Source organism: Phascolarctos cinereus, unplaced genomic scaffold, assembly GCF_003287225.1.
Source record: "Phascolarctos cinereus isolate Bilbo 61053 unplaced genomic scaffold, phaCin_HiC Scaffold_2;HRSCAF=192, whole genome shotgun sequence".
NCBI classification, from domain to species: Eukaryota; Metazoa; Chordata; class Mammalia; order Diprotodontia; family Phascolarctidae; genus Phascolarctos; species Phascolarctos cinereus.
Window position 1 is genome coordinate 54,532,000 of NW_027555625.1, and position 16,802 is coordinate 54,548,801.

The 16,802-nt window shown below is 41.6% G+C and overlaps 1 protein-coding gene and 1 non-coding gene across 3 annotated transcripts in view; both read left to right on the forward strand.

Moving 5' to 3' along the window:
* Nucleotides 1–13,735: 13,735 nt before the first annotated feature.
* On the forward strand, nt 13,736–13,808 carry TRNAM-CAU (transfer RNA methionine (anticodon CAU)). The gene has a single exon. It is a non-coding gene; the product is annotated as a tRNA-Met (tRNA).
* A 1,444-nt stretch (nt 13,809–15,252) lies between these two features.
* Nucleotides 15,253–16,802, forward strand: part of FBXO31 (F-box protein 31) — a 63,224-nt gene continuing 61,674 nt past the window's right edge. For both annotated transcript variants that reach the window (XM_020989210.2, XM_020989211.2), the window contains exon 1: nt 15,253–15,733. In XM_020989210.2, the coding sequence (XP_020844869.1) occupies nt 15,283–15,733 (451 nt within the window). In that variant the 5' untranslated portion in view covers nt 15,253–15,282. The remainder of the gene's footprint in view (nt 15,734–16,802) is intronic.

Consider the following 16,802-nt stretch of genomic DNA (forward strand, 5'->3'; position numbering starts at 1 on the left):
TGAACTCAGGTCTGACTCCAAGGCCTGAGCTCTATCCACTGCGCCAACTTAAATGTTAGCTATTATTACCCAACTTGACTGCTTCTTCTCTCCTGGAAAAAAAAATTATAAAAATAAGTTCAGTAAGAACACGTCTTATATTTCTTCATAACCCCCAGAGTATAGCAGAGAAGTACACAATGAATAATGATCTAATTCAATTAAACAAAGATTTAAAGGGCAAGACATTATGCCAGGCCTTGGGAGTACAGAGTTAAGATTAAGAGGCCCTGATCCCAAATAGTTTAGCTTCTTCGCAGAAGAAAGGAAGATAACCAGGTGTTGGAGAAGGGAGTGGACACCCCCAGCTCCAGGAGGAGGAGCCCCTGAGCTGAGCCTTAAAGGAAGGCCAGGATACTGAAAAGAGGAGAGGAGGAAGCCCTGCTCCTGTGAATGTTTGCAAAGATAGAATTTTGAATTCTGGGAACAGCACGTAGTGTACTTTGCCTGGAATATCAATTAGGGAAAGCCGGAATAACCAGTGGGAGGACTTCATTCTTTATCTTCGAGGCAGGGAGGAACTGGGAAAAAATTTTGAGTCTAAATGATCAGACTGGTCAGCTTGAGAAGGATTATTTTGGCAGCTGAGTAGAAGAGTATTTGGCAAAGGAGAAACGGGAAAACCAGTTAGGATACAGAGGCCAGGCAAGAGGAGGTGGTGGTAAGGCGTTAAAGAGACTTAGCAGCTGGTTGGCTTTGGGGAGTCAGAGTGTCTCCAAGTAGGCTGGTGATCCTGGCTTGTTGTTGGCTGTGTCTGACTCTTCGTGACCCCACTTGGGGTTTTCTTGCCAAGGTTACTGGAGGGAAGTGTTTGGTGGGACAGGGTTAAGAGGACGAGTTCTTTGTTGGATATACTGGGTTTAAGGAGCCTATGAGGGCATCTAGGATTTGTCCAACAACTACTGCAGTTAACAGTATGGAGGCTAAAGGCCAGTAGCAAAATTGGGGCTGGCTGTGTAGATTAGGAGTTGTAGGCAGCTAAGTGGTACAGTGTGTTGCACCTGGAATCAGGAAGACCTGAGCTCCATTCCTATCTCAGACATTGGCCTTGGGCAGATCTCTCTCTACCTTATCTGTAAAATGGGGATGATAATGATAGCCCATACCTCCCTAGGTTGTTATGAGAATCAAATCTGCAAGGTGCTTTGCAAAACTTCGAATACTATACAAAGGCTAGCTGCTATCATTATTATTATTGCTGTTGTTGTTGTTATTTACATGGGAATAATAGAGCTAGAAAAGTACAACCCCATATTTGACAGATGAGAAAACTGAGGCTCAGAGGAATGAAGTGATTTGCCCTGGGTTACACAGACAGTATCCGAGCAAGATAATGCTTGAACCCATGGAGCGGGTTCAAGTGGGAGTGGAACAGAACCCTAGGGAATATCCACACTAAGCAGGGAGATGCTAGATGCTGATCCGGAGAAAGATTAAGAAAGAGCAATCCGATGAGTAGCAGAAGAACCAAGTAAAAGTAGCGTCTGTCACACAAGACAGGGGAGGTGAGAGTACCCAGGAAGAACAGGGTGGTAATCAGTGTCAAAGACTCAGAAAGGCCAAGGAAAGTATATGCACTTTTCCCTTCCTAAATCCCTTCTCAACAGCCTATTATTTTAGTAATATTATTATTCAACTATTATTATTTATGACAGCTCAACAGGCCTTCTTGTAGCCATCTCTCACACTTTCCGCCACTTAATCCCATTCACGGCAGAATGCCTAAGATATAAGACAGATATCCCATCTGAATGCACAATTATCAGACCTTCTTTCTGTCCCTTATAAGTCCAAATTTTCTGATACTTTACTTTTCCCATCTTGTTGCCTTTGTTACAGTGAAGCAGAGCAAAGGAAGTAGAACTTTGTCCCTGGAAAATTGCGTCTAGAGTTTGTGTCTGGAAAACTCTGAGGTCTTAATAGGCACCATTTGTTTCGTAGGTGGTTTAGCCTTTTCCACATCCCTTCTGAGCAGAAATCCCCCCGGGGTTTTCTTGACTCCTCTGATGTGCTAGCACTTAGCTCAGACAGTCTGTCTGCAACTGGGGAGCCCTTTTTCTTTTCTCTTTTTTTTTCTTTTTTCTTTTTGGTGAGGCGATTGAGGTTAAATGACTTGCCCAGGGTCACACAGCTAGTACGTGTTAAGTGTCTGAGACTGGATTTGAACTCAGGTCCTCCTGAGTCTAAGGCTAGAGCTCTATTCACTGTGCTGCTTAGCTGCCCCACAGGCCCTTTTTCTTAAGGTCCCCTTGGATAACTCTCCATAGTTCCTTTTCTCCTATTCTCCAAGGAACCAGACTCCGTAATAGGCATGTGATGTCTGTGCAGGAATCAGACCATTCTCAGGGGCCAGCTTGCCACTGACAGGCTATTCAGTCTTTCAACTACAGAATTATCCTCCTTATCTAGAATTCATTATCTGAGTTTCATGGTTGTGAGGGAGCATTTGTAATTTCATTGGTGTAGGGACTTTCCAGAGAGCATTCTCCCTCTATTAATAGAGAACAGCAATTGTACTGAAACTTAGAGTTTCAGAGCGTTGGCCAGAAGCATTGAGAGGTTCAGTGATGTGCCTACAGTCATCCTGAGGAGTATGTCAGAGGCAAAGATTCTGAGACTAGTTCTGTACCAGACACTGGGAGTGTCCAACTCAGTGCTCATCAGAATACATCAATGAGTCATTCTTAGTCCATACTTCACGCTGAGCTCCAGAAGCCTGGTCTCAGAACTTCTAGGTGACTGCTTGCTTCAAAGACCCAAACTCCAGTTTGTGTATGGGATGAAAAGTCTTACTGTCATTAAGTCCTCTTTTGGAAAGTGTAATAGTTTTCTAGTGACCATTGCTGTCTTGGTACAAGACTACTTCTTAACATCAATGGGTAGCACAAATAGGTAGCTTGGATATATGTATGCCAATATTGGTGCAAATATGAGAAAATTGATCAAACCCTTTCTTATCCCTATATTTTAAAAAAAATTGCATCAAATGGATCAGGCTAGATTGACTCCTTTTGCCCAGAATTTTGTTTTTGGTTCTTTCCAAGCATATGCTGACAAATGAAATTATTGAGTGGTTTAGCATTGATAGCATAATTCTTCACACATTTTTGATAGTCACCAAATTAAAGGAAAAAAAAGCTCCTGTGGATTCCTGGGATGTGGCCAGCTAATGAGTGCTTTCATCTACTTTAGATTTATACTCCCTATTGAGACATTTTGGGACTTATTATGAGATTTTAAAAAATCTCTTTTTATTTAATTTTATTATGCTATTCCTCTTAGAACATCTGGCTAACTAAAGCCTGTTTCCTGTTCATATTAACCTTACCTGGCTAAAATCCTTGCTCATAGAATGATAATATTAAGGGAAGACTTTTTGACATTCCTCAAATCAGAAGTTAAAAAAAAAAAAGACTGAGCTTCCCAAAGGGATTTAGCGATTTATTTGTGGAAGGATTCTTCCGGCTGGGAGCCTTTGGTTATCTTTATGATGTAAATTTTCTCCTCTCAATTAGCCCATGGTGGACTCTCCAAATGTAGTTTAATGTGTAACCTGACTTAGTTTACCTATACAGTCTGTTTAACTAGGTCTGTTTCCTTAGGGGATGTATCAGATCGTGATTCTTTCTACCTAAGTTTGTTCAACTTTCATTACCTAAGAAGAGGTATGAGTTTGCCGTACATAAAAAATTATTCCTCTGTCTCTCTGATGTAATTATGTCTATAAAAAGCCTTGTTAGAACCCCAATCTTTGTTCAGAGTTATTTTTCTACCTCCTGAACTTGTTCTTGGATTTTTGCCTCTAAAATTTCTGCATTATGATAGATTTATTCAGCAGCAGTTTACCTACCATCGAAATTCAATGGGGTGATATTTCTCCCATAATAGATTCATATACTAGGCAACGACTCTGAAAAATGGGCCATTGCCAATTGACAGTTTCATACTATCATCCTCCTGCTAATGTAAGACTTTTCTCACAGACTCACAAAATCTAAGAGTTGGAGGAGATCTCACACTCCCTCTATTTTACCAATATCCTTTCTTAAATCGTGGTACCCAGAACTGAATACCACATTTAAGATGAGGTCTTATGAGGACAGATGAGAGAGGAACTCTCTCTTCCCTGTTCTGAGAATATATGCCTTTCTTTATAGAACTCATCATATTAGCTTTTGTAGTTTCCAGGCTCACATTGATGACTCATATTGAACTTACAATCCAATAAAACCCCAGACAGTTTTCAGAATTGCTATTTCTCCATGGCTTCCCTATTTTATTATACTCACGAACTTGAGTTCATCTCTATTGAATTTCATCTTATTAGACTGCGCCCATCTTAGATTGTCCTAGCCTGTCAAGATTCTTTTGGATCTTGAATCTGTTATCCACTACATTTTTTATTGTTCAGTCATTTTCAGTCATGTCCGACTCTTCACAACCCCATTTGGTGTTTTCTTGGCAAAGATACTGGAGTGGTTTACCATTTCCTTCTCCACTGGATAAGGTATCTGCAAATTCGATAAGCATACCATGGATGACTTTATCCAAGTCATTGATAAAAATGTTGATTAGCAGAGGGCTAAACCAAATCCTTGGTGTATTTGACTGGAGATCTCTTACGACTTGGACATCAAACTCTTTGAGCTTGGTCATCCAATAGTATTATTGTCTAATCTATATCTCTCCATCTTTTTCATGAGAATAGTATGAGATTGATTTAAACCCAATTTACCTAAATTTTAGAAAAATTTTTGATAAATATGTCCACAGTGTGACCTTTATCTACTAGTTTAGGCATTCAAAGAAGGAAATGTCCCATTCTTGAAGAGGCCAGGCTGGTTCTTTGTTATTCCTATCTCACTTTCTAGATATTTGCCAACTTCTCTTTAATGAGCCTTTCTAGGATTTCCCCTGGATTGAAGATGAAACTTACTGGCTGATAATTTGCAGATTTTGTCCTCAATCTCCAACCCCCTTTTGTAAAATTGAGACAATGTCTATGCTTTTTCAATATTGTGGCCCCTCTACCATTTTCCATCTGCTACCATCTTGGTCAGTGGCTCATCAATTACATCTACATTTTTTTCCTCCATGCATTCAGAGAATGTTGCTCATCTGGGTCAGATGATTTGACTTCACAAAGGGAGACTAGATATGCTGTCTTACTCTTTCCTTACTTATCTTGGATGCCAGCTCTTTTTTGGTCTTTTTTTGTTTGTTTGTTCTTTTGTTTCCAGTGTAAAGATCATTCTTCTTTGCAAAGAAAACAAATTAAATAGCAATTGCAGCTCTCCCTTCTCTATTTTATCAATCAGTGTCTCATTCATCTGAAGCAAAGGTCATATTACTTCTTTGAAACTTCTTCTGCCGTGCCCCCCTCCATTTGATTCTTAGCTTTCCACTGATCATTCTGAGCTTTAGCATTCCTGACACTCTTAGTGAGGACTCATATCTCATATCATTCATATCATTCTCTTATATATGGATCTTCTGTTGCTTGGTCTTGCTTCCATCTTTTGTATATTTCCTTTTAAAATCTAAGGTGTTTGTTGAGTTCCTCATGCATCCACAACTTTCCAGAAAAAAATCCTATTTTTCTCTCTCCTCATTGCCATTTGCATATTCAGAATTTCATTCTCGAGCAACTCCCATCCCTCCTGGGCTGACTTCCTTGGCAGAACTGTAGTCCATGGTGTTCCTTTCTTTAATCCTTTGAAATGTGCTTTCCCAAAATCTAGATGGTGTGTCAGGCTCTTCCCAGATTTCTTCTCCTCCATCACAAGCTCTAGGAGGCAGGAATCACTTCCTCCAAAAGTCCCCATCATTTTCACTCCAACAAGCAGCTCTTCCTTGTTAGTGAGAATCAGATTCAGAATCGAATTTCCCTTTGTTTACTTCCTTAGAGAATTTCACATTCATGTTGATGTCACCCAGACATGAACAATCCTTCTTTCCCAACCTAAAGAACCCCTAAGCTGCTTTGTTTATGAAGACATTTTTGCTAATAACTTTCATGAAATGACTAGATGACAGTTACCACTTGGTATCCACTGATCTGCTCAGGATGCCACTACACCCTCTCCTCACTCTTCATTGTCACTGGAATCTAGGCGGAAAGGATCTACAGCATGGCTGGGTGAGTCCTGGCTTAGGTTTTTCAGTGTCTGGGGTAACTGACATCTATCCCTCACTCCATTGCTGTTTCCTAATGATGGTTAAATGGATGTCAGTCTCTGTAGAACTAAGTCTGTTCACTTCTTTAATGAGTCTAGCATGTCCATGTCTGTCTAGACCACAGTTTTAACAAAATACAGCTCTACTCTTTTTTCTGGCGCTACTCTTGTGATGTTCTTACACCAGGCTGCTATGATCGTTGGACACTCAATCTTTTGTCTTTCCAGGAAGAGTGGTTCAGCCCATTGTTCTATTTCTCAGCAAATGTCCTCAGAGTCTTCAAATCTGGTCAATCATGAGTAGTCTATCATTGGGTCTTGGAGATAATAAGATCATAGGTTTATTGCTGGAAGGGTTCTTAGAAGATATTGACTTGCAAAATGTCTGTTACACACAAAAAAAGTTAAGAACCTCTGATTTACTCTTTAAAAAATTTTAAGTTAATTTTAAACTAAAAAAAAAAGACAAAAAAAGGAACATGTCCACATGCACATCACAACATAAAAAGAGAATTCAATATAAAACTATGAATTCCCATTTCATGCTGTTTTGTTGAAAAACTATGTTAATAAATACTGCACATTATTTTCAAGGCTACCCTGCTTTTCTGTGCTTCCTTCTAAGTTTTCTTTTCTTCTCTGCTGTGCACTTTCAATTTTTTTCTCCCTCTCTCCCTAGTTTGCCCCAGAGAAGGCCACTATTAGACACAAGTGTGTGTGTGTGTGTGTGTGTGTGTGTGTGTGTGTGTATGCAAAACCATAGTACACAAACTTCTATTTATCAATTCTTTCTCTAGATATGGATAGCATTTTCCCTCATAGGTCCTTTGTAGCTGATTTCAGTATTTATAACATTCAGAATGACTTAGTTCTTAGAACAATATTGTTGTTACTGTGTACAATGTTCTCCTGATTCTGCTCATTTCGCTCTTCATCTATTTCATGCGAGACTTTCCATATTTTTCTAAAATCAACCAGTTGATAATTTCTTATAGCACAAAAGTATTCCATCACAATCATATACCACAACTTGTTTAGCCATCCCCAAATTGATGGGCAACCTCTTAATTTCCGGTTCTTTGTAACCACAAAGAGAACTGCTATAATTATTTTAGCACACATAGGTTCTTTTCCTTTTTCTCTAATCATCTTGGGAAACAGACCTCATAGTGGTATTGCTGGGTCAAATGGGTATAGTTTGTTCAATAACTCTTTGGGCTCTCCAAAATGGTGGGAATCAGTTTACACTTCCACTAACAGTGAATGTGTCTCAATTTTTCCACATCCCTTCCAACGTATGTCATTTTCCCCTTCCATCATTTTAGCCAGTCTGATAGGTGTAAGATGATATCTCAAAGCTGTTTCAGTTTGCATTTCTTTAATCAGTAGTGATTTAGAGTATTTTTCATGTGGCTATATACTTTTGATTTCTTCATTGAGACACTGCCTGTTCATATCCTTTGACCATTTATCAATTGGGGAATGATTTGTATTCTTATAAATTTGACAAAGTTTTCTCTATGTATTTTGTATCATATATATGTATATTACATATATCATATATTTGAGACAATATCTGAGAAATTTCCATAAAAATTTTCTTACAATTTTCTGTTTTCCTACTAACCTTGGCTATGTTGGTTTTATTTGTACAAACTCTTTTTAATTTAATGTAATTGAAGTTATTCATTTTATGCCTCTCAATGCTATCTCTTGTTTATTAATAAATTGCTCTCCTATCCATAAGTCTGATAGGTCATAGGTTCCATGTTCTTCTAGTTTTTCTCTGATTTAGTCTTTCAGAGCATTCTCACATTGTGACTTTAGGATCCAGTGATTTCAGGCCATGTACAAGATCAAATGCTGATCCCTTGAGGCTTCTCAGTGGTTTCTCCAGTTTAGTTCCTGGCCACTATTATAGTATTTCGTTGGTATATCCTACCCAAGATTCCAGTGATTCCTCCATAGAAGAGTTGGATACTCTACTGAGAAAACTCTCTGCTTGGCATTGTGGGTTTCTTGAATTTGGGATGACAGCTTTGTAGACTGCTCACCATTTTCAGGTACCCCTGCTAATTGCATAGGTTGACCTTCACCCTAGAATGCATATTGCCCTGTTTTCTCTGAGTTCTTTTTCCAGTAGACACCTGAGCCTTTTTGCTAGTACCTTGTACCCATGGGAAGTTCTGATAACTAGTGCTCAAGTATTCTTCCCAACTGTTATCTTTGAAAGGATGCTGAAATGCACCACTGATTGTAATATGGACAGGTCTTTGTCAGGTATGCCTTGTCTAAACTGTATCTCAGAGAACTCTCTCAATAACCTTGCCACCTTGTGTATCAGGCGTACCTAATAACAAGAATCCTCTGTGAGGCTCTTAGGGTCACTATTTCTCCATGATGTTGGTGCTAATTTTAGCTGAAATCATATATGACTATGGAACAGCTGTAAAAATGCATTAGTTATAGCAGAACCATGGGTTTGGTCTGTAAGAATCACAGTGAAAGAACAAGAGCATTTATCAAGCACTTGTGATGCACCACACACATTGTGCTAAGTCCTAGCTACTTCTAGGGGGTCAGTTTTCATTAGAAAATCCTTCTGTGCAACCACATTCCAAGAAGGGAAAATATGCATGCAATATATTGACGTTTATGTATGTTAATATATGTATGCTTATGTTCATAAACATAAACATATATTTGTGTACATAAAAAAGAGGTGAAAAAATCTCAAGTTCCTACAGTGCTAGGATAACAAAAAATAGGTAGCTGGAATAGAACCCCAAAATGTAACACGTGGGACATTTCTCCCACGTTGATTCCCAGAAAAGCTACCCCAAGTTCTAGTGGGTTGTAATCTACTGTAGACCATAGTCCACAGGCTTACATCCACTTGCTTACTTTTACCAGCTACCCAGAGGGCATATTAGTTAAAAAAAAAAAGACTTTTATAAAATAGCTTTATAAATAAGATAACAAGAAATACTCCTATCTCCCCTATGAGGTACATTCTTTCTTTTAGGTTAGCACACCATTAGTGTGGGGAGGGGAAGAGAAGGGAATAAGTATTTATACAGCACCTGCTATGTGGCAGGCACTGTGCTAAATGCTTTTTTCCCCCCAAATATTATTTCATTTGATCCTAACAACAGTCTTGAAATTTAGGTACTATTATTATCCCCATTTTGCAGTTGTGGAAACTCAGGAAAATAGAAGTTAACTGACTTGCCCAGGGTTACACAGAGAGTAAATGTCTGAGGTTGTATTTGAACTCAAAAGTTCCTGCCTCTGTGCCCAGCACTCTATCCACTTCATCTTTGGAGAAATCAATAAATGAGGGAATACACATGGAAGCTAATAGGATTGGAGAGCTATAGATTTATAGCTGGAAGTGGCATTAGGCATCTGAGTTCAAATCTAGCCTTAGACACTTAAATAGCTGTGACCTTGAGGAAGTCACTTAACCTTTCTGTGACTCAGTTTCCTCTACCAAAAAGTTAAATTACTTGTCTAAGGTCATACTGATAGTAAATGGCAGAGGTCGCTGATTGGAACCCAAATTCTTTAACTCCAAATATTATATTCTTTCTGATGCCTTTAAGAGATGCATGTGACCAGGAACGTGGATACTTCATGGCTAGGGCGATTGGTATTTCTGACACTACGCAGGTGCCAAGGCTCTCTGGTGATGGCATCATGTTGGTCACTACTGAGCCTCCCCTGTGTTATCGTACTCATCAAAATTCTCTCTGCTACCACCTAGGCTTCAGCTCTTCAGGGCCATCTTCTGGAGTCAGCTCGCATCTGCTTAAAGTACAGTGACTTAACAAAACCTCTCCCTGACAAGGGCAGGCTGACAATGTTTATAGTCCTTAGCCGAGGATATGAGCTACCACAGCTAGCTTAGGATGGCTGACAAAAGCAAGTAGAATGTCCCCAGGCTAACATTAGATCTATTCTTTTGAACTTCCTGTGTCTGGTGCTGATTCAAAGTCATAGTCTCAGACATCTATCTGACTTAGAATTGGAAAATTACGTGTAGTTCTTATTAAACCCGTGATGGAGATTCTGTATTCCCTAAATACTTGAGTTGATGGAGCCTCCCCATGACTCCTCAGCAGCTGTGTGGAGGCTTGGGGTTTGATGCTCATCTTGCTTCTAACATTCAAGAACAGCAGTTGAATGAAATGGGGAAGTCCAGAGCTGTTAACTCCCTTGTCCTTTATTATGTATGTATGCCAACTGAAAAAAAAAGAAAAAGAAAAAGAAATTCTGCCTTTTGTACTGCATTTTGTCCAAACTTCAGGGCAAAAGCTTACTGTCCTCCTGCACTCACATCTACTCTTTAAACTTCATGAGTGATCCTGTCTACTGGTATTCCCAAGCCTCCCTGAAGAGGCGTAAGAGATGAAAGACATTGAGGTTGTCCTTAGAGCAATAAAATTCTTCACCTGATTGGCAAGATCCAGTTTTGCACAGTAGACCCTGACATAGCCCCAAACTATCTTCTGTATTAGCCTGATATAGTGGGGTCATGACAAGAAGCAATTGTGGGGCAGGGCCTAAATATTAGCTCTAAAACGCCTAAACATTTCCCTGGTTCTGATGAATCTCTGAGATTCAGTGGGCTATAAAAATGTATGTCATTCCATACACAAGAGTAAGAGATGAATTGAATAAAAAATATTTTAAAGAGAAGAGATAAATAAATCAAGGTGAAAGAAAGATGAAAGTAAGGTTTTCATGGAAAGACAGGCTTAAAAGGAAAGGAGGAACAAAGTCTGGTAAAAAAAATCTCTCCTCTACACAGAAAGGGAAGAGAAAGATTATTAAATCATCATGTGATGATCTATTTAAATACAGAGCGATTGTCATGAGATGAACCCCCTCCATTGTTCTCCTGTTGAATCTTGTTCATTGTGTTTATTCATGGAAAGTTTCCCATTAAACATACTCATTGGTTAGTAGACTAGGAAGGCTGGCCATTATAATCTTGAAAATCATAAAATTGCAGAGTATTAGGACTTTAAGAGATTTTAGAGAGCATCTACTCCAATCCCCTATATTCAAGATGAGGACTGGGGAGGTAAAAGGATTTGTCTAAGGTTACAAAACTGGTTTACTGGAAAAGATGAAACTAGAATGGAAAACTAATGTATTCTTGCTTCCAGAGAGAGAGAGAGAGAGAGAGAGAGAGAGAGAGAGAGAGAGAGAGAGAGAGAGAGAGAAGAGAGAGAGAGAGAGAGAGAGTGTGTGTGTGTGTGTGTGTGTGTGTGTGTGTGTGTGTGTGATTTTAGCTTTTTGGTGATCAGAGTTGCTGTTGTGGTTGAGACACTAACATAATGTACATTATAAAGAATTCATGAGGGCACTTGGAGTACCATAAAATGAGGTAATCAGAGCAGATGGCCTTTAAGGTCCCTTCCAGCTTTAATATTTAATGAACAAGCCTGTATTTGAGAAATCATCATCATCATCATCATCATCATTATTATGAGATTGTAAGCTCCTTGAGAACAGGGACTGTCTTTTACCTCTTTTTGTATCTCCAGCACTTAGCACAGTGCCTGGCACATAGTAGGTGCTTAATAAATGATTGATTATTATTAATAATTGGTTGTTGTTATTATTAGTGTCATTATGTATTATTATATAATATATTAAGATATATTAATATAATGCAACAATATATTATTTAGATATTGATTGATTATTATTAATAGTGATAGCTCACATACATAGAGCTTCAATAATTGCCAAGAATTTATGTGGGTTTATTTCTATAAATTATAGAATAATCTGTGTATATGTACATATATAAAGTTCTGGACAATTATTAAGTTCTATGTGGGAGGCATCGTTTTACAGGTGCATATACATTTCTGTGTGCATATATGTACAACACCATAATACAATATGTATATACATACACTTATGTATATACATACATACATACAATATATGCACATATGTATGCACAGATGTATACACATCTATGTCTGTAGATATGTATGTATGTGTTTATGTGTGTGTATACACATATATACACACACAAACACATACACACATATATTGGTACATGGTGTCATTTAATCAAAGCCTGATAAAGTATCTGTAAGAGTTCTATTGGAAGTAAACATAGATCATTATAAAATCTGCTTTATATTTATTTATGTTTCATAACTGGACAAAGGCTAATCAAAGTGCATTCCCCAAATGGCTGCAAAAACCAGCTTGACTGGTTGATTTAACAGTCTAACTCACATGCTAAGAAGGAAATATCAAAATATGAGAAAAACAAAATAAAATTATTTCCTAGCAGGTAGCACTGTTTTATAACTGTCTTTTGTAATTTTGAAAAGCTGGAGCTATTTCGAAGCTGCTGCTGTTAGGGTGAGGCAGAGTGTGTTTACTGTCTTGGTAGACATAATTCTATTAGAATATCTGTGAAAATTGGTAGTTTTAGAAAAACTAGATTTAGAATCTTGGAATGGTAGTCTATGAGAGCTTAAGAGATTTTTAGAAATCATCTCCAATTCTATCATTATTTGATCTTAAGTTTTTTAAAAAATTAATTTAATGGAAATAGATTTCGTATAATTGCACATGTCTAACCTATATCAAATTGCTTGCTGTCTCAGGGAGAGGGAAGGGAGGGAAGGAGGGAGAGAATTTGGAACTCAAAATAAAAAAAGGCTAAAAATTGGTTTTATGAGTAATTGGAAAAATAAAGTATATAAAATTATATGTAGTATATAAAATTATATATTATATAAATATAGAACACTTTATTAAAAATAAAAAATAAAAATTAATTTGCATGAACTGGAAAATGGATCATGTAAAACATACCTAGGTTTAAAATAGGATACAATGTATTAAGGAAGAGGAAATGTTTATCATCTCCTTTCTTCAAATCCAAAGGATCATTCAAAAAATTTTGTTATCTAAGGTGCATCTAGAGCGAGCCCTGCAACCACTGGGCATCAGCTGCAGAGGACTTAATTGATGGCGGCGGTAAATTGGATTTCAAAAGAAGAGAAGGGTGTCCACGAATTTATTTTTTTTAAAGGCGAAAGAACAGTCTGCAGCTAACAGAGCCAGCTATTGAGTTAAAACAGCATTTAATGAGCACTTGCATCCTGCGAGAAGTATATTACCTGCATTCTACATAGATTTTATAATAATTAATAGCTATAAAATTATTAATGGATTTCTACAATGGAGACGGATACCCACCCAGAAGAACGTGATGGCAAATTGGAACCTGGTTTCTTTCACTTTTAGTTTTATTGCTTTGGAGCCTAAAGATACTGACAGTTTAATTCAAGGAATGCGTTTTTAACGCCTGGGAGGTTTTAATTGATTTTAAAAGTTCGAATCTAGTCTTTTCTTAAAAAAAATTGGGAACATATATATTTCAAATAGTGCAGAAAGAAAAGAAGGAATAAAAGAAATCCAGCTGCTAGGCTCATAAATTTATTCAAAAGCCCTTTCATGGGAGTGGTTGCTAAGGAGCCTCGTTAGCGCAGTAGGTAGCGCGTCAGTCTCATAATCTGAAGGTCGTGAGTTCGATCCTCACACGGGGCATCCACGATCAGTTTTTCAACCATTTTACTTCCCTGGGTTATTTTAGAACCAATCTTGAAGGGACGTTAAAGGACGATGCTGCTTGAGCTGGAAGAAACGAGGTTTGAGTTGGGAAAGCGAATTCTTGTTTTCTCTATATTATCATAGCAAAACCTGGCGCCTTTAGGGTTAAGGAAAGAGAGAACTCCCTGTCTCCTCCCTCACCCCCCCCATCGCCTTTCCTAAGTGGAAATTACACTGCCCAGCTCTGGCTCGGTGCCGGGCAGGGAGCTGGGTGCTGCAATGTAACAAGATAGGCTGGCCAAGGTACAGGAAGGATAGCCAAAGCAGACAGAGCCCTGCACTGCAAAATCTTGGGGGCGGTTGTGAGCGCAGCAGGGAGCTGTCACTTCCTGCCTCTGGGCCTGTTTCCTCTTATGGATAATGAAGGCGTGGTGGTGCTGGTGATTCTGAACTGCTTTTGTATCTTGGATTCCTTTGTCGGTGCGTGTGCGAAATATCCCCGTCCCCCTTTACAAGTCGAGTCAACAATTAAGCGCCTACTAAGTGCATTGGGGAGACAAAGAAAGGCTGTCAAGGAGGTCACAGACGTCTCAGGATTACATTTTAAATGCATTGGGCTGCAAAGGAAACCCATCTCGTACAGTACAGTCGTCCACATAGTCCACGGGCCCCAGCTCTGACTTTGTACTTATGCCGAGTATGCCTTTGTACGCCTTTGTTTGTTCGCCCCAATTACAATGTCAGCTCCTTCGGAGCAGGGATTTTTGTTCCATTCGTTGTACTTAAGAGACCCCAAGCCTGGCACACAGTAGGTGCTTAACATGTTTTTAAGCTCCTTTCATTCATGGTGCTTGTACACTCAGTCAATGGCACACGGTGGGTGCTTAATAGATGCCTTAGCTCCCTGCAGCAGGGGTTGTTTCATTCATTGTACTTGCATACCCTGCACCTGGCACACAGTAGTCACTTAATAAATGCTTGTTGACGTCCTGTGGCGCATGGGAGCTCTAAAGACCCTGAGGGGAGCAGCTGCTGCTGCGGGTGGAAATCTCGGCTCGTCCAGCTTCACTCAGCGCAAGCGCAGTACCCCGGGAGCCGCGGGACCTAGACCCCTGGGGCGGGGAGTGCCTTTAAAGAGCCAGTTTTGGACTCCCGGCGATTGGAGAGGACCGAGGCGTGGCTTCGGGGGACAGGCGTGCCAGCTGTGTCGTCACACGGGGAAAGAGAGGGGGCGGGGCCTGGCCTCATCGGAAGGAGGGGCAGAAGGATAGGGGGCGGGGCCAAGGCCGGGGAGGCGGGAGTGCGAGCGCGTGCCCGCTCGGGCGTGTGGCGGCATTGGCCAAGGCCGGGGCCGACTCCGCCCCGGCGGGGGTGGCAGGGGCGGCTGCGCGGCGCGGCAGCGCAGGCGCGCGCGTGCGCGGAGGCAGCGGCGGGGGCGGGGGCGTGGGGGCCCCGTCACACAGGAGCCGGGATGGCGGTGTGTGCCCGGCTTTGTGGGGTGGGTCAGTCCCGGGGCTGCCGGAGGCGGCAGCAGCGCAAGGGCTCGGCTGAAGCGGCGGGGGCGGCGGCCGAGAGCGAGCCCGACACGGACCCGGAGGAGGAGAGGATCGAGGGCGCCCCGGCCATGCCGAAGCCGTCGGGAGCCTGCGGAGCCGCGGGGGACCCGGGGGCGAGCCTGGCGACTGGGGGCCCGGCGGGCGCAGGAGGCTCTGGGGGCCCGGCCTCTGCCTCGGCCTGCCCGCAGGCCCCGCAGCCCCCAGCGGCCCCGGCGCGCTGCTCACTCCTCGAGTTGCCTCCCGAGCTCCTGGTGGAGATCTTCGCCTCCCTGCCCGGCACCGACCTGCCCAGCCTGGCCCAGGTCTGCACCAAGTTCCGGCGCATCCTCAACACGGACACCATCTGGAGGAGGCGCTGCCGGGAGGGTGAGCGGGCCGGGGGCGTGCGTGCAGGGGAGGGAGTGTGTGTATGGGGCAGGGGGAGGTGTGCAAGGGAGGGGGAGGGAGTGTGTGTGTGTGTGCGCAGGAGAGCCAGTGTATGTGCAAGGGAGAGGGGGCGGTGTGTGTGCGAGAGAAGGGTGAGTCTGTATGTGTGCAGGAGGGGGGCGTATGTGCGCAAGAGAGGTAGTGAATGTTCAAGGGAGGGGGACTGTATGGAGGGTAGGGGGAGAGAGTTTGTGTGTGTTTGTAGAGGAGGAGTGAGTGTGCGAGGGGCGAATATGTACGTGTATATGTGTGTGCAGGGGAGGGGGAGAGAGTTTGTATATGTGTTTGTAGAGGAGGAGTGAGTGTGCAAGGGAGGGGCGAATATGTATGTATATGTGTGTGCAGGGGAGGGGGGAGTGAGTGTATTTAAGGTAGGCTCGGGTGTTTGTGTGCAGGGGAGGGGAAGGGGGAAACTTGGTAAGGCCATGTGTCAGTCAATCAGCGTTTATTAGGCGCCTACTCTGCCATATGCTAAGAGCTGGGGATACCAAAAGAGGCCAAAGAGGGGCCCTGCCCTGGAGGTGGGAGACGACCTAAAAAACCACTGTGGACTCTGGACCTATATAGATAGGAGATGACTAGGAGGTAATCAGGAGAGGGAAGCCACCGGAATTGAGGGGGATCTGGAAAGACTTCCTATAGTGTGTGTAAGAAGGAATGAAAATCACAGGACCTTGTGTTGTGTGATTGTGAGTGTGAATTAAATTACAGGGCCCTCTGAGGGAGAAGTCACTAGGAGGCATCGTGAGGCCTTGCAGGACCAGTGTAGAGAGAAGGGGGGCATTGAAGGCGCTCTGTGTGTGTGTGTGTGTGTGTGTGTGTGTGTGAGAGAGAGAGAGAGAGAGAGAGAGAGAGAGAGAGAGAGAGAGAGAGAGAGAGAGAGAGAGAGAGAGATGGAAGCTGTCATGTCAGGTCAACAAGCGTTTATCGAATACCTACAACATACCAGGCACTGTAATGTGCTGGACACGTAGTTATGATGGGATCCTTTTCCAGGATGTGTTGTTCT